This window comes from Micropterus salmoides, unplaced genomic scaffold (genome assembly GCF_014851395.1).
Source record: "Micropterus salmoides isolate LMB-PRFRI ecotype aquatic unplaced genomic scaffold, ASM1485139v1 Ms_hic_scaffold_9, whole genome shotgun sequence".
Taxonomy (NCBI): domain Eukaryota; kingdom Metazoa; phylum Chordata; class Actinopteri; order Centrarchiformes; family Centrarchidae; genus Micropterus; species Micropterus salmoides.
This window is the reverse complement of record NW_024044681.1, coordinates 6,063,429-6,089,138: the sequence shown is the minus strand read 5'-3', so window position 1 is coordinate 6,089,138 and position 25,710 is coordinate 6,063,429. Positions and strand designations below refer to the sequence as shown.

The following is a 25,710-nucleotide window of genomic DNA, read 5'->3' as shown; positions in this document are numbered from 1 at the left end:
TTATCGGAATAACGACGACGAAAAATATATTATTTAAGCAGATTCTGTAAAAACGTGTAACTTACCCGCCCGTTCAGCAGGTGGCGCTGTGAAGCTCTCCGCCATCAGCTGACCCGGTTTGTAAACACTAGTGTGTCAGATGAGAGCCAGGCAGCTAATAACCTAATTTATCAGTCTGTGCCAATAACCTACATTTAAGTTGTATTTCCGTGGACAGTTTAATACTGAACTTAACTGTTGTATGAGTGGAAATCATTCGGCGTTGACCTGTGTATCACAAACTCCTCTTGTGTGAATTATTAGACGTTTAACTATGCTGGGGTAGCTAGTTTTTACTCCCCAGTTAGCATTAGCCAGGCTACTTTTAACGTTTATTTACTGCAATCCATGGCTTAGTCAAGTTATTTATAACTTCAACTGCTTTACATTTAGGTCACCTCAAGTCTACTGCGGGTAAGTAAAGCAGTAACGGGAGTTAGAGCTACTCAAAGAAAGGTCATGAAGTTAGCTATTTTTCACATTTTTAACGTTTTAAACCACAAAGTGCACGTTAAAAGCGTTTTAAAGGATTCCCCAGCATCCCCTGGAACTGCCGATGAATTCGGCACGAGATAAATCAGCCAGAGTATACTCTGCATACTGTGTTTATATTTAATGACAGGATTGTTCACAGACGAGAACACTACAAAACATGTAGAATACTGAGTGGAATTTGGTGGGAGCTTTTTTCCTCAAACGAAAGAAAGAAACAGAGCATGTCGCCGGGTTTACCTAGCTCCTTAAAAACATTAGTTTTTTGAAAGTAATTCAATAAAAGTGTGATTTGTCGACTTGACAGGAACCAGACTGACCATCAAAACTGAACGACAGGGGGAGCTGCTGCATTACAGTTATTTGAGCCAATAAACCGTGTTAAAGAACACAAAACACTGTTGATGAACTTGAAATATAGGTGATTGTTTTTGTCTCTTGTCTTATTCTGTCTCTCAGCAGGATGATCTCTCAGGTCTTCATCTTGTCCTCACAGGGCGACCACCTCATCTATAAAGACTGTATCCTCACCTGAAGCCAGATCACAAACGTATATTTGTTTTTGTCCCCTGATCGTTGGGTTTACACCATACTGTACTCACTTTATACATTATTATAGTTTATATTATATGCTTTAATCCTGTGCCATACTGAACTACAGTATGTTTATTTATTGATTGAACTTCTTTACTGATTTATGGTAGAAGCATCATTAATTAAAGGCAGCTAGTGGGTTACTAGCAGCTTCTAAGTATAAATCATTTAAAAAAATAATAAAATTAAGTGACAACAGCTATACAATAATATTAATCTGTTAACAATCCTATATACAATTCAATTATTATTATATACACGTCCTCAGATGTCTTGTTTTGTCTCCAACCTGAAGATAATCAGTTGACTGTCACAAAGGGGAAAATATTCACATCTGAGAAGCTGGAATCAGGGAATTGTCTTCAAAAAATGTAGCTGTAATTTGAATTCTGAGAAATTGTCCCCAGATTTGTACGTGGTGAACATTTGTTCTTGGTTTGTCTTGTTTTACTTTCTGTTTGTTTGTTTTCTTGTCGTAAAAGTTCTTAACCTGACCATCAGTCCGTGGAGAAGCAGGAAGCGACGTCGTCAGTATTTTCTACGAGAAGGTCACGGCACTGACCGGGGACCAGCCTCCGGTTGTCATGGTAACACTGTGTGTGTGTGTGTGTGTGTTTTAAGACGTCATGAGGCCTTTTTTAAAGGGGAGCAGACCTTCTGCTACGTTTCCGCCTCCCGTCCAGACTAAAACGGAGAACTTTGAAAACGCTGCCGAGCCCCGGTTTGAAACTCAGGGGTAGCGTGTTAGTGCGCAAAGGTGAAAACAATGACGTAGACACTCATATTTGGCTTCCTAATTGGCTCTTATCAGTCATGCAAACGCGATCCTACTGACAGAGTTTTAGTGTTGGTGTTTTTATTAAAGAGTTGGTATTCTGCGTTTTGTCTTTTCCCCTATCCTTTATTGAGTTATTTACCTTTTTTGTGCATTTAACAGGTTTGCACAGTGAAAAACCCAAAGTCCAGCCCAAAGGGAGTTCCCATCTCCCACAGAAAACTCTGCTCTGAACTCAAAACCGCTCGTTTGTAGTCCAGCCGCTTCCCTTTCATCCCTGTGACGTCACAGGGATAAAAGCTAAACGCGCCTCATATAACACTCACCAAGCAACTACTCCGACACGCCCTCGGAAACAGCGAGCTGCAGCACACAGCTCTCCTCTCCCTTCCAAACACTAGCTACCCTCCAGGCAGTCAGTGGACATAAAGTTGTTCCTGTGATGTAGAGACAGAGCTCAGTTAAAACTTTATGGATACAGATTAATAACTCACCGCTCTGAAACTCTCGCTCCAGTCCGTACGGCTGAACCCGAGCCGTTTACCGGCTTCTCGCTGACCCGCCCTTCTCTGCTTCTGATTGGCTAGTAGTCCTTAACTAGGAACTGAGCATGTGCAACTCCCAACAAAGATCATTTAGAGACAAGATGTATCAAACATAGCTAAAACGAAGCCTTCAACATGTTAAACTCAACATCAGTCCTGTGTTTTGTTCTGCAGAGTCACAATGATCTTCACTTTGTCCACGTCAGGCAGGGAGGACTGTACTGGGTCGCCACCACTTCGGCTGACTCCTCCCCCTTCACTGTCATCGAGTTCCTCAACAGGTGTGGTGTTTTTTAATCTTTTAAAATCTCAGTTTATTTACCATGTGACTTATTGAAAGCTGGCCCTCTCTTATTTTCACTTTACATGCTTCTGCTTGGTACTAGTTTTGAGAAGTAGAATATTTTGTGTCATTGTTACGCGGATGACACACAGTTCTACATACCAGTTGTACCTGACAGCACTCACTCTCTGAAGAACCTCTTAATCTGTCTGAAAGATATGGATGGATGGCGAGGAACTTCCTTCAAATAAATGAAAACAAAACTAAGGTAATTCTGTTTGGCCCTCAGAGCTCTGTCACTAGCTTAAGCATTTCGCCTGGTGTCCTGACTACAAACTAGCACAATATGGTTTTTTTAGGTGAATTTAGATTTTAGGTGTTTTTATGGATACTTCTTTGAATTTTAACAAACAAATCAGTAGTGTCATGAAGGGCAGCTTTTATCAGCTTAGAACCATAGCCAAATTGCCCCTTTGCTAAGCCCCGCCCCTCTTAGTTACTGTTGCTAAGTCCGACAAACTGTCAGCGCTGCCACTCTGTGTTACTGCACTCCCCAGAGAAATATTATCTAATTTGTTGGAAAGCGATCTCAGAAAGAAGCAGACAGTTTTGCAGTTGCATTATACATTTGAAGATTTTCTTCAGACTGAAACAAATACAGACAGAAGCTAAAGCCTACTGATCACAGTAAAAGTGAACCACCGTATTATTATTGACTAGTGAGAAAGGAGACAACATCATTAAGGATCAGCACTGTTCCTGTACAGCTGGGTAGGCCTCTATTAACTATTACAATCATTAAAAAGCAGAACAGTGGCATGGCTTAGCGATGGGTCATTTTTTATCCCATAGAGACCTGGAAACAGTTATACATGTGCTTATCACCTCACGGCTGGACTACTGTAATTCCCTGTATATGGGGTTGAACCATTCGACACTTTCCTGACGACAATGGTTCAAAATGCAGCTGCTAGACTTTTAACTGGAACAAAGAAAAGACAACACGCAACTCCGGTCTTGTCTCACTTGCACTGGTTACCGGTAAAATACAGAATTGATTTTAAAATTCTATTATTTGTTTTTAAAGCCCTCAGTGGCTTAGCCCCACAATACATTACTGATATGCTAATTCCTTATTCTGCACTAGGTCGCTTAGGTCAACAACTCCAATTAGTACTGTTCTCACGCCTCACAACTAAAGGTGACCGACCTTTTCTGTTGCTGCCCCCAGGCTTTGGAATAGTCTTCCATCTAACATCAAGTCCTGCCCTACCATTGAGAACATGAAATCTAATTTAAAGACCTACCTTTTTTCATTGGCTGTCCCTTATTTATTTATTTATTTATTTTTAATCAAATTTTTTTTTATTTGACATTCTTATTTATTTTCTTTTAGCTTTGTTCAATTTTATCTTTACTGAATAGTCTATATTCTATGTTTGTTGATGTGCATTGGTGCACTAGTGTTCATACTTGTATTTGTGTGTTTTGTGTTCTTGGAAAGCACTTTGGGTCAACTGCTGTTGTTTATAAATGTGCTGTATAAATAAAGCTGACTGACTGAGCGATAATCTGCAGTGCAGCGAGGAAGCAGCCGCTCAAACGTGTCCGTCGGTCTGTGTGATTCTTCGCAGGTTGACAGCTCTGGTTAAAGATTACTGCGGCAGCCTGTCAGAGAAGTCGGTGCAGATGAACTTTGCCCTCATCTACGAGCTGCTGGATGAGGTCGTGGTGAGTCTCCCTGCAGGCTGAACGTGGAGCGATGTTGATGTGCGGCCCCTGAAGACGCATCGTGGCCGGTGAAACTGGGAGTTCACTGAAAAGTCATTCATTGGGTTGAGCAGTGGTAACATTGAGCAGTGGTAACATTTTAAATTGCACCACTTTTATGTAGATGTTTGTCTGTGTAGGTTAAATATTACAGGTTATATATGCAAACATCACAGCCTGTATAAAACATGGAAATAGTGTCCAGGACATCACCTGGCTAACCCTGAAGTGGGCCGAGAGGTGGAGCTGAGGCGGCCGAGTGAACCACCTGAAAGGGCACATGCAACACAGCATGGTGTTCACTCAGGAAATTATGGGAAGAGGAAAATAAATGATAAATTGAGGGACTGACAAGTCGCTCAGCAGCATTTTGGTCGCCTAAGAATGTCTTGTTCTGTGTTCGTTTGTACTAAAAGACACTCTTAAGGAGTCGGCTGTTCATTTTTCCAATAAGTACATTAAGTTTGTCGCGAGTGAAAATTAGCATCCTAGTTAATTTCACAGTTGGTCAAGTCTGATTCCAAAAACCAAGATGGCGACGGCCAAAATCCCAAACTCGAGGCTTCAAAACGGTCGTCCACAAATAAAGCCTGGCTGGCCACCTGAGAGGGCCCCCACCTGTCACTCAAAGCCGCCATGCATAACACAGTTGTCATGAAAGGGAAAATTACCAGGCTGTAACACACAGCAGCATGTAACGTGTTTTTTCTGCTGTTATTTTGGGCGTTTTAGAGGACTGACTCGCTTTTGTAGCTTCAAGCGGCCATTAGGGAAACTGCTTCATTTTTCAGGTCGCTGCGTCTTTTAATCTCATAACTATGTTCACCAATACACCATTCCCAATTGGCACGCAAACTTTAGCCACTAATTGCTTGAACAATTAATTGATATGTAATTTAGAACAGTAGATAATTAGATTCAGCTGTGTGACACATCCAATCACAATGTTTTACACTTCCTGTATAAGCGCCCCATCATGCAGCGATTGTGTTGCTAACGGGGCTGTGGTTGGACATCAGAAGAGAAGCTTCTCTTCTGATGTCTTGCGCCAGGTCCATCAAAACACAAGACTTGTTTGGACGGTGTCTTTCAATAAGCTCATTCTACAGAAGGTGTGTACATGTCTCTGACCTAAACACCCGGCGCTCTTGTCAGATTTGCTCCTCTGAGGATCTTTGTAAATGTTTGTCTAAGCTCCTCTCTTTGTTCTGACGATACAGAGGAGGCAAACTCGTCTGAATGAGCTTTAACAGCTGCAGCACAGTCCATGTTTTAATACCCATCAAAGAAAAAGAAAAAGGAAATAACACTTAAAGCCAGTAAATACAGTAACTCTGTCTCTGTCTCTGTCTCTGTCTGTCAGGACTACGGTTACATCCAGACGACGTCTTCTGACGTCCTGAAGAACTTCATCCAGACTGAAGCTGTCTCCTCCAGACCGTTCAGCCTGTTTGACCTCAGTAACGTCGGCTTGGTACGTAAACGCCGCCAGCACCTGAGACCGTTTGACCAGAGGTCAGAGGTCGCTGAGGTTTGATTGGCCCGACGGGGATACGTTTCTCTAATGAGACCTGAAACAGATCACATGTCAGCGGTTTCAGTCCCAACGTACAGCGTCGACTCCCTAAAACAATCAAAAAGTAAAGAACTAGAACAGGCTAAGATTCCCCCTCTTTAGCACTGATAAAAAGTAGCAGCTTAACGATCATTATTAATGTACACTATTTGAATAACTACTCCTATTAAGAGATTTTTTTATATTATTACAACAATATTTTACTACAGCCGCGTTTCCACCAAAAGTACCCGGGACTTTTACGTCCCCAGATCTCTTTTTAAGGAACTAAAAGGTTCCTTTAAACTGAATATAATGAAAAACTACAGGCTGTGTTTGATCATTAAAGCAGCTTTTTTTGTGTGAAAGTAAAATGAAGAGACGCACAATAAAGTTTGTTACAGATTTAATAACAAACTGGATAAAACCATCAAGTTCTAAAAATAACTCCAGCTCAGAGAAAGAAACACAAAAATAAAATGGTGACAGTTTGGAAGGTTATTAAAACATTTCCAGCCGACAGGAGCAGCAGGTCAGCTGCAGCGTCACGTCTGTGTCGCCTGAGCGTCGTTTAACGTGCTTTATTAAAACCTCCTGACTGATGAACACTTCAAACAACCACTCAGGACCCAGTATTTAGCTGAACTCCATCAGCTGTTCGCTGTAAACACACCGCTGCACGCCGGCTGCTGTTTCCCAGCAACACATTTAATGGCGACGTTCGATCTCAGGCGACGTCGGCGAGACTCGTGCGGCTCTCTGACTGCTGGTTGTGATTTATTGGTTTGCAAACAACGGCGGAAAAGAAGAGCAGTCGTAGAAAAACAGCCGCCATCCTCCAGTTAAAGCCAGTAGCCTCTACTCGCACATTCAGAAGTTCACTGCAAGTTAACAAATACTATTTATTTAGCGCCAAATCACAACAACAGTTATCTCATAGCACTTTACATGAAAGAGAAGGTCTACACCATACTCTGTGTTAACCACTACATAATAATGTGTTATAAACCATTTATTACGTGTTTATATAGTTATATATATGCTAAATAAGGAGACACATATTACCAAATGTTGTCTAAAGAGGATGAAGATGTTACGGAAGCCCTGAGAGGCAGTAGAGAAGTTTAGTTTGATAAATGTTTTTCTCTTCTGTGTTTATGAACTTGCGAAATAAATACATTTTGTTTGGAAAATCTTCCCAAGTTGACTAAAAACAAGTGAAGCGCTGATTAAAATACATTTTTAACCAAAGACGTGACCGTGATGTTACAGAACACACAATACTGTATATACAGGTGCATCTCAAAAAATATTAGAATATCTTGATAAAGTTTCCATGATTTATTTCACAGAGCTTTACATATTGTAGATTCATTACACATGAAGTGAAATATTTCAGGCGTGTCTTTGCTTTAATTTTGATGATTACGTCTTACAGCTCACAGAAATCAAAGATCCAGATCTCAAAATATTAGAATATTAGAATAAAGAATGTGTAATACGGAAATGTTGATAGATTTCTGTTTAGAGTGTACGGAGAAATTAAAACTCTTACTCCTCTTTAGAACAAGGGGCAGTGTTGCACTCCGGCCTCTTGTGGCTGAAATGAGTATTACAACAACAAACACACTGCATGTTTGTATTATTATTAAATCACAAAGTCATTTTTTTATGTTTGTGTTTACTTTTGAACAAGTGAAAAAGGTATTCCTAGAAAGTTTTTCCCCCTCAAGATATTTTATTTTGAAATCTGTCCCTGTCAACGGCATCAAAAGTGATTCAGATACAGGTCCAAAAAACTTAAATGGCTCAAAATAGCTTCCAAATATCTGTCTGTTGTGGTCGACGTCAAGCATGAAAGGGTTAAAGTTTTATCTTAAAACTTTTTTTTTTTAAATGGGAGAAAAAAAACTGGCAAAACATTATTTCGCACCTGTTTCAAGGATGGATTTTATTTTAGGGAACTTTGGAAGATTATTGTATTTTCAGTCATAAACACAGGAGAGAAAATTAGAAAATGGATCACCAGAATATTTTCACTTATATCTCACTTGCCTCTCAAGGCCTCTGTAAGATGTCGACAGCTTTTGGTCATTAAATGAATTAAATTTGATTTAATGTGTGTCTGTACAGTTTAAGCAGCTCTGTTGTTGTTGTTGTTGTTGTTTTGCTGCAGTTTGGGGCGGAGACACAGCAGAGTAAAGTGGCCCCGAGCTCTGCAGCCACCAGACCCATCCAGTCCAGCAGAGAGCAGGTACGCAACATCACACCTGTCGGAGGAATACAATGGGTTTTTTTCCAGTTCACTTTCTTTGGGGAAGAACGGCAGCATTTATATAGAAGATGTGACCCTTGTTTTCCCTCATTACATTACATTTACTCATTTAGCTGACGCTTTTATCCAAAGCGACTTACAATTGCTATACAAGTCAGAGGTCACACGCCTCTGGAGCAACGAGTGTCTTGATCAGGGACATTGTGTGATTGTATAGAAGTATGTGAGAAAATGTTTCTACTTGTCAGCTGATTTATTCCCTCAGTAAACACTTTCCTGATGAGTTTATGGTCTCAGTCGCTAGTTTCAAGTCTTCTTCAACACAGCATGATGTTTATTTAGTAAATTATGGTCCCATTTAGAGGATATTGAAAGTTTTTCTTGTAAATTTAACACTTTATTCTCAGAATATTACCGGCTCTAATGGCCATAATACACCGTTGTAACCAGGGGAGTCCTGCAACAGGGAAGTCTGTCATGTCTGAGTCATTTTCCAGGAGTTTAATTTTGTCTTTTAAAAACAGAACAGGCCAGAGGCAGAAGCATTTTAAAGCCCTGGAAGTATAGAAAATTGAGAAGTTGTAGACCTTTATATTCAACCAGCAACAAGCATTTTCCACATTCTTGTAGATATTTATAGATCAGAAAGAAGAGCAATCCTATTCATTTAAACCAAAGCAGAAACTCAACGCTGTTGCTTCACAAACCTCTAAAAGTTTGATAAAAGAAAATGTTTAGATGTTTTCAGTTTGAGTTTGAATTATTTTAGTCTCATTTAAATGTTTTTTACGGCGTTAATAACTGACTTGTTCCAGTAAATAGTCCAGTCCCAGCCTAGACCTCACAGTTTCCATGTGTGTGTTTTTGTTTCCAGGGAGGGAAGAGCGAGATATTTGTGGACGTGATTGAGAGGATGTCGGTCGTCATCGGCTCCACCGTGAGTAACATCAACGTGATACCAGCAGAAGTCTGACCCTGCAAAAATACACTCCTTAAAAGTATTAAAGGGGAACTTTGATGTTTTCCAACCTTTTCCCCGTGGTTTTCTGTCTATGTGACAAATTGGGACAATATTTCCTTTAAACTGGTCTAGTATTGTCCAGCGTGGAAACAGCGCCGCAACGTAATCTTTCTGTCAAAGTACGTCCACTAAAGAACTTGTTTTTGCCGCCAACAGGCTCAGATTGTGTCTGACAGCATGATGGAAAGGATCCCTACAGAGAGAGGCCTTTATTTAAGAGTTTTGTTTAACCAGAAACAGATGAAAACAGTTTTATCTGGCAGAACACAGGAATTGCTGTTAGTTTAGTTTGTCTCATCATGTGACTATGTTGTTTTGTTTGTTTGTGTTATTGTGTCTTTTAAAGGGTCAAAAACACCAAAGTCACATGATGAAAAACTAACCGATTCAGGCAGCGGAAGCCCAGAGAGGGCAACAGAGTCTGGCAGCTTTGATGAGAGCGATATAGTGACTGTTTCTGGTTAAACAAAAAAGGATCTTACTCTTAAATAAAGGCCTCTCTCTGTAGGGATCCTTTCCATCATGCTGTCAGACACAATCTGAGCCTGTCGGCGGCAAAAACAAGCTCTTTAGTGGACGTACTTTGACAGAAAGATTACGATTCAGCCCTGTTTCACTCTATACTAGACCGATTTCACCGAAGTACAGAAGTTACCCTTTAAAATATCCTGTCATTCATTACGTTCTGTGAAGTTTCATTTCCAGACTTTGATCACACGAAGCCGCGCTGTTCTGTCCTGGTGCTCACAGTAAAACTGCACAACTTGTTTAAACTCGGTAACCCGGTTGCTCTCTGCTCCGTGCTGATTTGCGCTGCAGGGGCTTCTGATGAAGGCGGACGTCGAGGGAGAGATCAGAGTCAAGTGCTACATGCCGAGCTGCTCGGGTGAGTTTAACATAAAGTAGAGGTAAACAATAAAACCAGACAGATGGTGCGTTAAGCCCAAGGGCGTCATCTGTGTTGAAAAGTGGTGGGGACACAAGGGTGTAAAGAGACATCACCATGCGTGATATTAGGTTCACAAGAACGAGACGGAAAGATCCTTCATCAATGTTTTATAGATTTCCTCTATGCTGAGATAGATGAGCGGGGATCTGGGGGGGGCCTGTTTCTGCACCAATTAATGGTGGAAATGTTTTTATTTATGTAAAAGTGAACATAGAATTCAGGTGACAGGTGAAATTTCAAAATCTAGTGTTACAGAATTACAGTCAGTGCAGCTCTCAGGCTTTCTGTTTCTCCTGTAGTTCAACTTTTCTCCTGTAATATCGTCCTGCTGAGGCCGCTCACATGTAGGCCTGGTTTAGTCTTCCCTCCTCTTTTGTCATGTTCACAGGGAGAAAACAGAAAACTGGCCAAACAGAAACTGTGACAAGAAGTCGTTAAAGTTACTGACTGGTGCTGCGAGTTTTGGCTCATTTTATAATCCGTAGCTTGTTTTGGTTTCTGCCACATCGCTGACGTCAGCCAGATATCCAGCACGCCAAATATCTGGAGGAGTCGGCCGACTGACATCCACATCCAGCCAATGAGAGCCCTTTTTCCTCCCCTCCAGCTCTCTGTAGCTCAGACGATCCCTGCTGATCCATCCTTTCACCAGATTCTCTGTCTTTATAATTTATATCTTTATAATAACAAACAGCTGTTTCCTGTGCAGGATCGCCTCATTTCCCGTTTCACATTTCACGTGCGTTTTCTTGACAAAGAAAATGCAGTGTCGGGTGACACAGCCGCCGTCAGCTCTGTGACCCCCTGTCACCGATCAGTCACGTAGTGTGAACGCCACAACCACTTGAAGACTGCCGTCACAAGACGACAAGTTGTGTAGTGTGAACGAGATCAACTTAATCAACTGGGATCAACTTAAGACCTAAAGTCCTCTTTTACGATCCATCAGTTATCGATCGACAGAGACAGACCTCAGAATAAAATCTATTGGCTGCTCTGTCCTTCTTTATAACACTGAGACTCTGCGGACGTTAAGGCAGCCGCACTGAAACATTTAGCGGGAAATTCACTCGTTTGATCTAAACAGTGTAACATGTATGAAGGTGTAACTGATCAGTAAACAATCATCCGTCGTGTTGTGAATGATTCCTGTCATAGTCATCATGTCGTAGATGGCGGTGAGGACGATTGTGGTGCAGCTGAAACGACTTAATGTAGTTTAAAAGTGAGTTTTTTTCATATTTGCTGCACATATTCTCAATGTGTTTTCATTAAATGTGAAATAAGAACTGTTTTTAATGTAAAATATGTCTAAAACTTTACAGTCAGTTTGAACCAAGACACATTTTCAACTGCAAATTACCAAACTCCATGAGTAAACTTTGTCTTATCTGATCCATATTTTCATCTTCAGTTATTGACCCGGCATTTTGTCAACTCAGGTTACAGCTGAATAAATATATTTAAACACGCAGAAGGACTCCAGCACTTTATAATCAATTAATGACATTAAATTCTGCTAAATGCTGAATGAGCGGACTACTCTGAATAAACTTATTGATTCATCCTCCACTCCTATTTTTAAGATAAATGTCAGGGTTCATATTTCTAGCATTTCTTTATTGACCCATTGCCATGGTGGATCCTAGTATCAGATCTCCATTGATTCAACATAGTCTCTGAAACGAGGCCCTGGAAAACCAGTAAGACTGTAAGAAGACGCCAGATGTTTGTGGTGTTTGCAGCAGACAAGAACACGCAGGATAATTTAAACAGAATCAGATTCGGGGCCTTTTGAGGGACTACTTTTGATTCTGTCTTTCAATTGATCTCCGTATGGACATATGACTAAACACACTCTCTCTCTCTCTCTCTCTCTCTCTCTCTCTCTCTCTCTCTCTCTCTCTCTCTCTCTCTCTCTCTAACATGCTGCTGCTGTTTAACAGAAATGCGAATCGGTCTGAATGAGGAGTTCAGCATTGGAAAGTCACAGCTCAGAGGTAAAACACACACACAGATTTAGGCCCCATCTACACTGCCCCGTTTTTGTTTAAAAACAGAGTTTTAAAACGAAGAAGATCTCCGTCCACAGCAGTGTTTTAGCTGCGTATCAGAGGTGATCTCCATCCACATTGAAATGTCTGAAAACCTGAAAACGCACATCTGGTGGCCGTTCAGGTACGCTGGGCGTGTGCGTGCCGGTGTAAACATGAAGCAGATGGTCTGTTCCATAGTTACAGAAGATTTGGTGAAAGAACAAATAAATACAGACAAAGAACCGCACCAGGTTTTATTTTGCATGGACCAATCACGAGCTGGGACTGTTACTGAATGTAACCCGGGAGTTAAAAGCGGCTGTGAGCAGACTGGGAGTCGTCGCAAAGTAAACAGCGACGTTTGTAGTCCAGCTGTGACGTCACAGGGATGAAAGCTAAATGCACCTCATATAACGCTCGCCAAGCGGCTACTCCAACACTAGCTACCCTCCAGGTACTAGTTACTGTGATGCAGAAGTCTCTGAGCTAGAGTCCAAGTCAAGTCTCAAGTCTCTGAGCTAGAATCCAAGTCATGTCTCAAGTCTCTGAGCTAGAGTCCAAGTCAAGTCTCTGAACTAGAGTCCAAGTCAAGTCTCAAGTCTCTGAGCTAGAGTCCAAGTCAAGTCTCAAGTCTCTGAACTAGAGTCCAAGTCAAGTCTCAAGTCTCTGAGCTAGAGTCCAAGTCATGTCTCAAGTCTCTGAACTAGAGTCCAAGTCAAGTCTCAAGTCTCTGAACTAGAGTCCAAGTCAAGTCTCAAGTCTCTGAGCTAGAGTCCAAGTCATGTCTCAAGTCTCTGAGCTAGAGTCCAAGTCAAGTCTCAAGTCTCTGAACTAGAGTCCAAGTCATGTCTCAAGTCTCTGAACTAGAGTCCAAGTCAAGTCTCAAGTCTTTGAGCTAGAGTCCAAGTCAAGTCTCAAGTCTCTGAACTAGAGTCCAAGTCAAGTCTCAAGTCTCTGAGCTAGAGTCCAAGTCATGTCTCAAGTCTCTGAACTAGAGTCCAAGTCAAGTCTCAAGTCTCTGAACTAGAGTCCAAGTCAAGTCTCAAGTCTCTGAGCTAGAGTCCAAGTCATGTCTCAAGTCTCTGAGCTAGAGTCCAAGTCAAGTCTCAAGTCTCTGAACTAGAGTCCAAGTCATGTCTCAAGTCTCTGAACTAGAGTCCAAGTCAAGTCTCAAGTCTTTGAGCTAGAGTCCAAGTCAAGTCTCAAGTCTCTGAACTAGAGTCCAAGTCAAGTCTCAAGTCTCTGAGCTAGAGTCCAAGTCATGTCTCAAGTCTCTGAACTAGAGTCCAAGTCAAGTCTCAAGTCTCTGAACTAGAGTCCAAGTCAAGTCTCAAGTCTCTGAGCTAGAGTCCAAGTCAAGTCTCAAGTCTCTGAGCTAGAGTCCAAGTCAAGTCTCAAGTCTCTGAACTAGAGTCCAAGTCATGTCTCAAGTCTCTGAGCTAGAGTCCAAGTCATGTAAATGATTACGTTAATCGACTACCACAAGTTTGGCAAGTAAACAAACGCTCATTCATCTTTTCATAACAAACGACAGTCGGAGTTAACCTCCAGTAGGTCGTAGCTGAAGCAACAAACAAGCTAACGTTAGATGGCCAATTCTGAGCTGGTGGTGTAAATCATGACAGGACGGAGAGTTTCTGTGTCGGCAGGTTGTGATTGTAAACCAGAGCAGAGCGTCTATCCTGTGGCACGAACACGAAAACCTTCTTCACCCACTTGAAGATGTGACTGTAACTGGTTTGAAATGTCGGAATCACCCTGCGAGTTTCTGATCCGCTGTGTTTTTCTTCTTCAGGTTACGGAGCTGCAGTTCGTGTTGACGAGTGCAGCTTCCACCAGGCGGTCCGGCTGGACGAGTTCGACAGCCACCGGATCCTCCGACTCTGCCCGAGCCAGGGAGAGGTGTTCTGTTTTTAACTTTCTCTGTGTTTATTGGTTTGAACCGCTGATTTCCCGCCAGCGCCGAACTCTGCTTCCTTCTCTGCAGGTTCAGGCTTTAAGCACGCGCTTATATATTCAAAATTCATCTTTAATCTGTAAGTACCATAAAACTAAAAAGCTGTTACTAGCTTAAATCACTGAACTGACCCGGCCTGTATTTGGGACGGGCCTGTAAGTTCTTTACCATGCTGGTAAATCTGAATGAATTAGACTCTGGTGCTCAGATTGTGGGGAATCTAACCGATAATCTGTAGCATGTCCGTATTGAACATTTATAAAGTATGTGCGAATGTCATCTAATGGTGCGTTCCAGTTGTACTGGGAAGTCGGAAATTTCAAGTGGAACACCCCGTCATGTCGGATTTCGGATTTACCGTCGGAGAACAGCTCAACCCCTGACTTTGGGATCCAAGATCCGGGCATGAACAGTTAGTCAAAGCTGTATTTTATACTGTGTATTAGCACTTCTGTGTCTCATATGTATCAGGGCTGAACGATTAATCGTTTTCAAATCGAAATTGCGATTTCAAAGGACGCGGTTAGCTTATCGTGAAGACGGCAATTAAAATGTGGGTTAATTATACAGCGCCTCTGACCCGTTTAAAACAGTGATGCAGTTAGAGATTCATTCCGTTGTCATCCTTGTGTGACAGACTTGCTCGCCATGCGCCTCCTGTTACGGTCCTACTCGCCAATCAAAGTGGGCACAGGGCGTGTACATTTTACAACAATAAACGAAACTAGAGGGAAACGTGGCATAATGTCGTCAAGCGAACCGACACAGGCAGCAGCTGTGGCGTCAACTCCCACTGAAGTTTTTCAGCAGCGGAGCGTTTAGCTGCCTACGTTGTTAACGTGCTTTTAATTTTCAACTACTTATAACAGCTCTGTGAGAGCCCGTTCTGTTCCGCTCTGTGCGGGCTAACCATAGACTGCATATAAGAAGTGGACGTAGTCATGGTGACGTCACCCGTTGGTTTGTGAACTGCTGTTTTGAAGCCTCGAGTTTGGCCGATTGGGCGTCGCCATGTTGAGTTTTTGCAACTAGGAAGTGCCCGGACGTAACGACCGTGTGCGGAGCTAGCTAGCTTGCTTAGCTAGGTGCATCTGTAATTCACGATAACTGTAGTAACCGGACAAAAGTCTTAAAACTAAATGAGAATGTGAACAGCCAACTCCTAATAAGGTTTTTCAAAGGGGCTGGTTAAATTTACAACGCCGTGGATACGAGTCGGCTCTAGACAGGTCGTCATGGTAACGACTTGTCAATCATAGATAATCCGTCCAAACCGTTCGGCCCTAATATATATTTCCGTACACAAAGTACTGTCCAACAGCTTTCTGTGAAAGTGTTGCTACTGTGTTTAGTACGCATAAATAATGCATAATGCGTTTTTATCAAACGGCGCTGGCAACAATGGCTAACCTGGCTAGTTGTAAACAATGGCTAACCTGGCTAGTTGTAAACAATGGCTGGCCGCGTGATGTTTTCGGACTTGTATCTGAAACTTGGTCAACTCGAGCATGACGTCATTCCCAGCTCTGACTTCCGACTTCAGAGGTACATGGAACGCAGCATTTGCAGCTTAGAACTAGCTTAAGAAGGCAACCCGGTGAGCGTTCAGAGGTTTTATACGTCAAGAGAACTTCTGTAAAAACCAGACCCGGCTTCTAATTGAGACCATTATTTGACAAAACATGTAGCCACACCAGGACAGTAAACGGGACCGGCGTCTAACTGGGACTAAAGTGACTTGTGACAACATCATGGAAAGGATCCCTACGAGGGACTCCCGGTGATCCCCTTTGTTTTTAACAGGAAGCTGAAGTCTCGCTCTGAAATCTGGTGAGAGGCGAGTTGTTGCAGGAAGACGCTGGTGGAAGCGAGGGGGAGAAGTTTGTTGTGTACGTAGAGGAGCTGCTGATGTTACTTCAACACAACAAACCACCGGAGTCTTCCTATCGAAAAACTAAATGATCTTTTAGGGATCATCTGTAGGGTTAGGGTTCAGTGGGGGTGGACAAAATATTAGAAACCCCCCTCGGTATAACACAGTACAGTTCAACAACACACCAAAATGCCTCTTCATCTCTCTCCTCCTCTTCCTCATGTTGCAGCAAACAGTGATGCAGTACCAGCTGAGCGACGATCTGCCTTCAGCTCCTCCTTTTCGGCTCTTCCCAGCCATCGAGAGAGACAGCGGAGGAAGGTTAGAGTCCAGTATCGCAATCCAGTCCCCACAGTCCAGCCCATAGTCCAGCCCATAGTCCAGTTCCCCCACAGTCCAGCCCATAGTCCAGCCCATAGTCCAGCCCATAGTCCAGTCCCAGAGTACAGTCTCACAGTCCAGTCTCACAGTCCAGCCCATAGTCCAGTTCCCCCACAGTCCAGCCCATAGTCCAGCCCATAGTCCAGCCCATAGTCCAGCCCATAGTCCAGTTCCCCCACAGTCCAGCCCATAGTCCAGCCCATAGTCCAGTTCCCCCACAGTCCAGCCCATAGCCCAGTCCCAGAGTCCAGCCCATAGCCCAGTCCCCCCAGAGTCCAGCCCATAGCCCAGTCCCCCCAGAGTCCAGCCCATAGTCCAGCCCATAGTCCAGCCCATAGTCCAGTCCCAGAGTCCAGTCTCACAGTCCAGCCCATAGTCCAGCCCATAGTCCAGCCCATAGTCCAGTCCCCCCATAGTCCAGCCCCCCCACAGTCCAGCCCATAGTCCAGCCCATAGTCCAGCCCATAGTCCAGCCCATAGTCCAGCCCATAGTCCAGTCCCCCCACAGTCCAGCCCATAGTCCAGTCCCCCCACAGTCCAGCCCATAGTCCAGCCCATAGTCCGGTCTCACAGTCCAGCCCATAGTCCAGTCCCCCCACAGTCCAGCCCATAGTCCAGTCCCCCCACAGTCCAGCCCATAGTCCAGTCCCCCCACAGTCCAGCCCATAGTCCAGTCCCCACAGAGTCCAGCCCATAGTCCAGTCCCCCCATAGTCCAGTCCCATAGTCCAGTCCCAGAGTCCAGCCCATAGTCCAGCCCATAGTCCAGCCCATAGTCCAGTCCCAGAGTCCAGCCCATAGTCCAGTCCCAGAGTCCAGCCCATAGTCCAGTCCACAGATCAGTTCCTGAATCTAGTCCACATTCTAGTCCCTACAGTCCAGTTTCACTGTCCAGTGGACTTCGCTTTCTTGCAGAAAGTAATATGAGAGGACTGATACCACACATATCTGCCCTTGAAATACAAAGCTACAGCTAGCAGCCAGTTAGCTTAGCTTAGCATAAAGACTAGGAGCAGCTAGCCTATCTCTGTCCAAAGTCAACAAACCATCCACCTACCACCTGTAAAACTCCCTGATCAACATGTAACACCTCATTTGTTAAAAACAGTGTTTTTATGTGACTTACTATTTCTTGGCCGTACCTCAGGATTGTACTTAAGTACAATACTGACAGTAAACATATTTGGTTACATCGCACCACTGGATACATTAATATGCGTTTGTACTATAAACTAAATAGTTTTGAAATATGTATACGAGGAGCAACAGAAACATTAAAATGCTGCGTCCACATTAAAGCATCTGTAACAATAATCCAGTAATATAATTCAACACTTCAACAATCACAGACATTTCCAGGTGTTATATGAAACATTACAGAACATTAGAAGCTCAGTCTGTGATGCCAGTTTATGTTTTTCCTTCCGCAGGCTGCTGATGTACCTGAAGCTTCGCTGTGATCTGCCACCAAAGAGGTCAGTTACCAAATAAATTTAAGTGAATGCAGTTTTAGACTAGTTAGAGAGAGTGATGGGATGTCTGATCGATCCCCCACTGACAGTATCAAATTATAACTGTTTAAACAAACATCTTCAGATTGACCTCGTAGCCGCCGTGACGTGCCCCGTTGGTTTGTGGACTACCGTTATGAAGCTTCGAGTTTGGCATTTTGGTTGTCAGCCAGATGTGACCATTTTTGGACGCGAGGGTGGCGCTCGCCAGCTTGGTTAGCAAGGTGCATCTGTTATTCACGTGAACTGTGATATTAGCTGGGAGGCTAAATTTGGCTAGAGACAAACCGGCTTAAAATCGACACTGGTTAAATGTACACAGAGCAGCGGATACGAGTCGCCTCTAGCCTGATTGACAGGTCGCCATGGTAGCGACTTGTCAATCAGCTTGTAGCCCCGCCCTAAAGCCTCCCCTGCTTCCTGGTCTCTGTTCCTCTAAATGGGACCATAATTTACTAAATGAACATCATGCAGTGTTGAAGAAGACTTGAAACTAGCGACTGAGACCAGAAACTCATCAGGAAAGTGTTTACTGAGGGAATAAATCAGCTGACAAGTATTTATATATTTTGAAATATATTTCAAAACTATTTAGTTTATAGTACAAACGCAGTAGAAAATTTTCTCCATATGCTGTGTTCAAAATCACCCACTACTCACTATATAGTGAGCTCGGCATTTTGTAGTGCTGTCCGAATGTATAGTGATAATTATTATACCCTATATAGTCCACTCAAAGTATCCCAGAATGCATTTTGAAAAGTAGTGTACACCCGATGGTCACTAACCAAGCCCTATATACCATCATGCATCATGCGCTGATAGAAAAAACTGATTGTCCGACAGCAATGACGTAATTAATGGCGCTGAAATAACGATTGGAGTCGTGTCCGAGAGTGTTGTTTTAATAATGCGAGTGAGCTCACTGTATAGTGCTGAAATGTATGAGTATGTAGTTTGTATGATGCTTTGGCAGTATTGTTGTTGCACATTCATGCCAATAAAGCTAATTTGAATTGAATTGAATAGTGCTCTACATACAACTCCCTACAGAGGGGGTAGGGAGGAGTGGATGAGTGGGGATTTCTATACTTCTATACAATCACACTTCTATCTGCAGCCAGTGGAGTCGCCCCCTGCTGGCTGCTGGAGAGGACGCAGGTTTAAGGCGCCTCAGCGTTGGCTTCACTTTAGACTTAGTCACCTTACTGACTTTGACTCCTGACTAGAGACTAAATGTCAGGATATCTCTGCTGCAAAACCTGTGAGAGCTCGTGAGATGATTTATTGGACAGAAAAGAAGAAAAAAATGAAACTTCTGATTCACAAATCTGTTTTTCAGTTTTTGTACTTTTCTCTAATCTTCACTTAGTTTGTGAAACAATTGCTGATGTTACCTGTTTAACTGTTGACATGCTGATTTTCTGTGAGAGGACACAAGACAGAAACTCTGGGAAGCGCTAATATAATATTTAACAAGACTGATGGAATGTTTTTTTAATCTGAAAGCCAACCACAGCTGTCAGACAAATGTAATTGAGTAGAAGTATAAAGCAGCATACATGCTGCAGTAAAGTACTTCTAAATGTATGTAGCCCGGCCTCCACAGCCTGACAGCTGATCAGCGAGCACTTAGTGGCACAATGTTAGTAAACCTATTGAGGATTAGTTGATGCATGATGATGATGATGAAGTCCTTCTTTTGTTTTCACAGCTCTGCCATTAACGTCTGCGCCACCGTCCCTGTTCCCAAAGGCTCTGTGAGGTGAGACGCTCCCATTCAAATTCAGCTGCTCTGCTGATGTTTGTTATGGAAATCAGTGAGCATGTAAAGGAGCTCCAGCTGCAGCCCGAGTCCACCTCAGACCGGCTCGCGCTTCACTTTGAATTTGAATATGGGTCTGTAGCTTTCGTGAGATTTAAGTCGACTCTCTGTGAACGTGAAGAGGAAGGTTGAGCCCAGACAGAGGAAGTCACAGCAGTTCCTCAGAATCTAAAAAACCTGTGTCTCTGGTTAGGCGTGCAGCTCAGGTTTTGAAATAGGAAACAACATTCCAACAAAGCAGGAAGCGTCACAGAGGAGCAGCGCTCTTAATTTGTTATTTAAAGTCACGTAAATTTAAGTGAATGACGGGACGTCTGGCGCTCAGCTGTTTAGTTAGAGAGAGAGATGGGAAGGCTGATCGATCACTGAGCCCTCTGCCAGCGTAACATCTTTACCTAAGACACACAATCAGCTCCAAATGTGGGCGGTAAAAAATCTTTACTCAAAGTGTGATACAAACTTCGCAAGATCCAAACATTTAGCACCTCGAAGAGCAGAAGAAAGGAGTTAGAGTCCCTAAAACTAACAGTGAAACTGAGCATTTTCAAACAATTAAAAGGAAGCTAAATTTAAATATGCGTCTGTTTCTCCACGGTTTTGACTCCAGGCTCCAGATAAGATATAACTTTATTAATCCCCAGTAGGGGAAACATCGGTGGACAGAGCAGCACAAAGGAATATAAAAGAACAGATGCAGTGGCAGTACTAACACACTGTTACACCATACAATCAATAATAATTATTTACAACCTTTAGCACCAGATAAATGTCTGAAATATAATCAGGAGATGTATAAACAGCTCGTACACGCACTGTTAGCTGAGAAGGTGAGAGGAAGTTAATTTATCAGTTTTTGTTTACATTGATATAGATATTTCAATTTTAACCTGAACTGTGAAGCGCTTTGTCAAGTCTGTTTGATTAGGAGCTCTATTAATCCATCATTGATCGTCCGTCTGACGCTCAGTAAAGATGATTGAGACATCACAGCTGACAGCCGTGCGAAAGGACAGCTGTTCTGTTGGAGAACCTCGCAACCCGATCAGTGAAAGGTCACTGCTTCTTCTCACTGACAGCAGGCAGAAGTATTGATGTGCTAACAAAGGTTCTGTCTCAGGCGCCGTCCACTCTGCTCCGCTTTAGAGTTTTAAAACGAATACGATCTCGGTCCACAGCAGCGTTTTATCAGAGAGGATCTCCGTACTGAAACAACTGAAAACGCACATCTAGTGGCCGTTCACGTACGCTGGGCGTGCATGAAGCAGGTGGTCTGTTCTGTAGCTGCAGAAGATTCGGTGAAAGAATAAAGACGAGGCTGCATAACTTTACCTGACAGGCCTTCATCTGGTTTTTGCGGGGACGCTCTGGCCTGTGAATTCCCTCCTGTTGATGTCCTATTTAGTAAAACAGTAATAGATTCTGCAAACTCCCAAACAGCGAGGATCAGTCTCTCTTCCAAGCCTCGGCGGCGGCGGGCGGGTGCGTGAGGTGAGCACTTCCCCTCACTTTAACAGCGACACTTGCTGTTTCTGCTGATACCTGACAACAGGTTTATATCTGTTGACCTGCTGCTCAGCAGGAGCCTGTTCTGATGTCCTGATCGTGGCTCTGGACTCTAGATAAAGGTCACGCCCTGGCAGCAGCAAACGGCTTTGGTTTAATGTTTGATTTGATTACATTAATGTTTAAGTTGGGTTTTTCAGGAAATATTTAATTGCTGCTGTGTAAAGGGAATATAAGTGGCAACACACTACTTTAGAATTCATTATTCAGTTTGGGCATAACGATGCGATTAATCATGTCTGCTGCAGCAGACTGCAGGACTTCAACAACTCGTATCAAACCGTGATGCACCTAAACGCACCGCGCAGTCCCGGCTGAAAAACCCTCTGTTGCTCTTTGTTCGTGTTTGTGGTGGAAGATCCTGCAGCGGGCTTTCAGGTAATTTAACTGTGGATCAGCAGGATTATCAGTTTCTGCCTCGCTGATCGTCTCTGCAGGAACACCTCAACCCGCGGTGACCTCTGACCTCCTCGGGGGGGCGCCTGTAGTTTCCATCATTGTTGATTGTTTAATCCTCCACCGAGGAGGAGCAGGGTTGAGCGTGTGCGCGAGTCAGCTGAGGTGAAGGTGTTTGTGTCGCTGTGATTTCAGTTTGTCGCAGGAGCTCAGCAGTCCGGACCAGAGCGCCGAGCTGAAGCTGCAGAGCAGAGCCGTCCACTGGCAGATCCCTCGCTTCCCCGGAGGAACGCAGCTGTCTGCGCTGTTCAAGGTGACCTCACACACACACCGGACACCAGGACTTTCACCTCTCTGCTCCACTGCTGCGTAGATCCGTTAGTTTGTGTTGTTGTAGAAGAAGAACTAACCGACCAGGCAGCAACTCCGGGGTGCTGCAGGATAAAATTACTGAAGTCTGAAGTGATTTAACGACTGGTTAAACTAAAAAGGTCTCTCTCTGTAGGGATTCCTTTCCATCATGTTGTCAGACACAATCTGAGCCTGTCGGCAGCAAAAACAAACTCTTTAGTGGACGTACTTTGATTTCTAGGTTGACAAAGAATAAAGTTACCCTTTTAAGTATTTTTATTCATTTTTAATAATATATGTGTTTTAGAGCTGCATGGGGTTGGGTATTGTTTAAAATTTCACGATACCAGAACAAAAACCCAGTACCCATAAAGCGAGTACTTCATTGGATACCTTGCATAAAACGCCACCTGTTGAAGCCACAGTAGTTGATTGGCAGCCTTGTTGTTTTGGACAAGCAAGGTGATCTATTTTATTTTGTTCTTGTTTCTATTAACTTTTACTTAAAAGGGAAACTGTATCAGATGCTCCTCGTGTGCAGCTTTTTAAATTTGAATGAGGGAGGAGGAGTGAAACAGTTTAGTGACCAAATAAGTAGTGGGAAACGAATTTAAGATTATTTTTTATACGTGTGTTGAACTTTTCCTTTAGTGGTGAGCCGCAAACCTCCAAAAACGACAGTCACAAGTATAAAAGGAGTCAGAGTCCGTTTTAAACAAGTCACCAAACTAAAGCCTCACAGACAGAGTAAAGAGAAGCTGCACGTCCAGCCGATCAAACCAGCTGCACCTGAAGCAGCCGGAGGCTCCGTCAGGAAAATCAGCTCGATCAGAGACAAGTGAAGAGCAAATAAAAATGTACAGAGACAGGTGTTAAATGATGCCAGGAGATGAAACCAACGGAAAGCCGAGCTCGTGCTGATAAGTTGTTACAGTCGGCGTGGACTGAGCGCGTGCAGCCTTTTTTAAATACAGTTTATGGTGCAGCCACATGAGGAAAGAAAGGCTGCTCTTCTCTTTCTTTAGGTGTGTTGTTTGTGTGTTTGGCTGCAAGCAAAACCAGACAAACAGTCATTTTGTGCTGCGATCTAGTTACAAAACGCATCGAGTGAAGTTCTGGTTTGACTGGAGACGTTTCTACTCGATACCACAAAGGTCTCCGGTAGCCATCCTTCGAGCTGCATCACTTTGAAACGATGATGAGTGAAATCACAGCACCTGTAAAATGAAGTGTTTCTCATTCTTGTCTTCTTCCATCAAAGACGTCAGATTAAATCTCTTTATAGGATTTTAAAAATGAGTTTGAAACCTGGATACAAGACAAAATCCTCAGATGTCACAGAGTTGGTGTAATCATCCTGTGTTTCTTTCAGCTGGAGGTGCCCGGCCTCAGCTCGGCCTCCATGTTGGAGGTCGGTCCGGTCGGTCTGAGCTTCGAGCTGCCTAAGCTCACCGCCACGGGGCTGCAGATCCGCTTCCTCCGCCTGTCGCCCGTCCAGCCCGGCCCGTCGCAGCGCTGGGTCCGATACGTCACCCACTCCGACTCCTACACCATCCGCATCTAACTGCAGTCATCTCTGCTGACGGCCTCGAAGCCACGCGTCAGTTCCACGACGCAGCAGCAGGAACATTATGTTTTACTGACTGCTGATACTTCCAGGACGGGAGGAAATAAAACACATAATGTTCTTTCAATGTAAGATGTATTGTGTCTTTTTCATTTTGTATTTGAACTTTGACTGTATTTGTTTCAGTTTCTGAAAGTGGACTTGAATTCAATCCATGTAGATTAAAGAAGTATTAGAAAGTTTAACTTTACAGGATGCCACCAGTGTTCAGTGGCTGCTTAACCTTTTGTCTACCTTTCTCTTGAGCAAATCTCATTTTCAGACTCAAACCAACAACCTGTCAGTCCGTCTCTCCGTCCTGTCTGACTTCCTGTCTGTGGCTCTCAGCTCCGAGCCCATTGGTTCCCCTTCTGAAGACGTAAAAAACACCTCACAAATATTTAGTTTCATGTTTAAAAGAGTTCAGCAGTTGTTGTTGTATCTGGGAATTTTGGAAAACTTGAGGAAATGTTGTTTAAATGCTAAAATAAACATCATCGTGCCTGCTTATGTTAGCAGATAGTAGACCTTTACGTCAGTGGAACCACACGATTGGCTTAAAATGTTTCCCAGCTCAGCCTTTAGAAGCAGATGATTGGCTTTCTAGAGGGAGGGGTGGGCTAACCGCCATCTTTGGCGTGATGGGCGTTCCCAATAGAGTTGTACTGAGGATTCTTAAAGTGGCGTTTCGGCCAACACTAGTTAGAGACAAGGTGATTGATGAATAAAAATAAATACGAGGCTTTACAGAAAATGACTGAAACTGTATCGTCTCTTTGCAAAACGAACTAAGTGAATCAGAATCAGCTTTATTGCCAGGTATGTGAACATACACGAGGAATTTGACTCTGGATTGTACGTTGCTCACGATGTGCTTACTTATACAATAATACAACAATAAAATCCAACACAGTATAGAGCTTAAAAGTTTTTGTATTGTTTGTGTAAATGAAATCTATCTTTCAAGTCACTTTATAAAGCACATTTAAAAACAGCCCCTGTTGAACAGAGTGCTGTACAAAGTTATACAATTAAAACAACAAGAAGAAATTAAAGGTGCAAGCAGCGTTGGGCGGATCCTCGCACGTGTAGCGCGTCGAGGTGTGAGGCGGCTGCGTTTCACATTCTGGAGCTCTGCCGGTGCGGCTGTGAATTCGCCGCCGTCTTCGGACGCTGCACAAAGGTGTTAATCATCACTTCCTGTGTCCCCTTTGTGGCGCTACATAGCACTTGGCGCTATGACTTTAATTAAATATTGGCGTGTAGATGTGTTCGGGACGTGACTGTTATCAAGCACGTAAAGTTTGGTGCGGATGTGAGCATGTACACTGAAGTTACTTCAGGGCGAATCATTGATTTTGGACGCCACGCCACGGGCACACGGTTCCACGAAAAGTCACCGTTTGTACAACTTTTAATCGTCAATGTGTTTAGACATCACAGCAGAAATTTGAAGTCGGTCGGACTAAATCCCTAGGAGGAGTTTGTTAAAGTACGAGTGCGTAAATCACCCAAAACTGACATGATAAAATTTTAAATGGCCGACTTCCTGTTGGGTTTAGGGCATCGCTCCAAGAGGCTTTTTGGTACGTCTGGACATGATACATGTGCCACAGACATTTCATACATGTAGGTGAAACGTGCCACGGGGGCTGCTTCGTTAAAGGTCACATGACGGTCTCAGTGGTCGGGGAGGATCTAATGAAAAGTTTATTCCACAGCCTTGGGGCCTCTACTGAAAGTTCCACTTTCTTAGCTGTGCCAGTTTTTAGTCCATGCCCCTCGCCTGGCAACTAAACTAAAACTGAAAGAAAAATACAAACTAAAAGAAACTATCAGACCCGCTTTAAAAACAAATTAAAACTTAATGTATAAATGTAACGGTATTTGGTATTTTTGTTCTCGGGGTTATTT

At 43.3% G+C, this 25,710-nt stretch overlaps 1 protein-coding gene across 2 annotated transcripts; it reads left to right on the top strand.

The window, feature by feature from the left end:
• Window positions 1–122: 122 nt before the first annotated feature.
• Window positions 123–24,314, top strand: ap4m1 (adaptor related protein complex 4 subunit mu 1). 2 transcript variants are annotated; one of them, XM_038708862.1, is made up of 16 exons: window positions 123–453; window positions 994–1,052; window positions 1,627–1,712; window positions 2,620–2,726; window positions 4,363–4,459; window positions 5,862–5,972; window positions 8,230–8,307; window positions 9,203–9,265; window positions 10,169–10,235; window positions 12,245–12,298; window positions 14,130–14,236; window positions 16,394–16,485; window positions 17,975–18,019; window positions 19,770–19,820; window positions 22,035–22,152; window positions 23,563–24,314. In XM_038708862.1, the coding sequence occupies exons 2-16, from the start codon at window positions 995–997 to the stop codon at window positions 23,752–23,754; spliced, it is 1,326 nt and encodes a 441-aa protein (XP_038564790.1). In that variant the 5' UTR covers window positions 123–453; window position 994; the 3' UTR covers window positions 23,755–24,314. The 2 variants fall into 2 exon arrangements, with proteins under 2 accessions (XP_038564790.1, XP_038564789.1); XM_038708861.1 differs by having other exon boundaries at window positions 991–1,052.
• The last annotated feature ends 1,396 nt before the right edge of the window (window positions 24,315–25,710 follow it).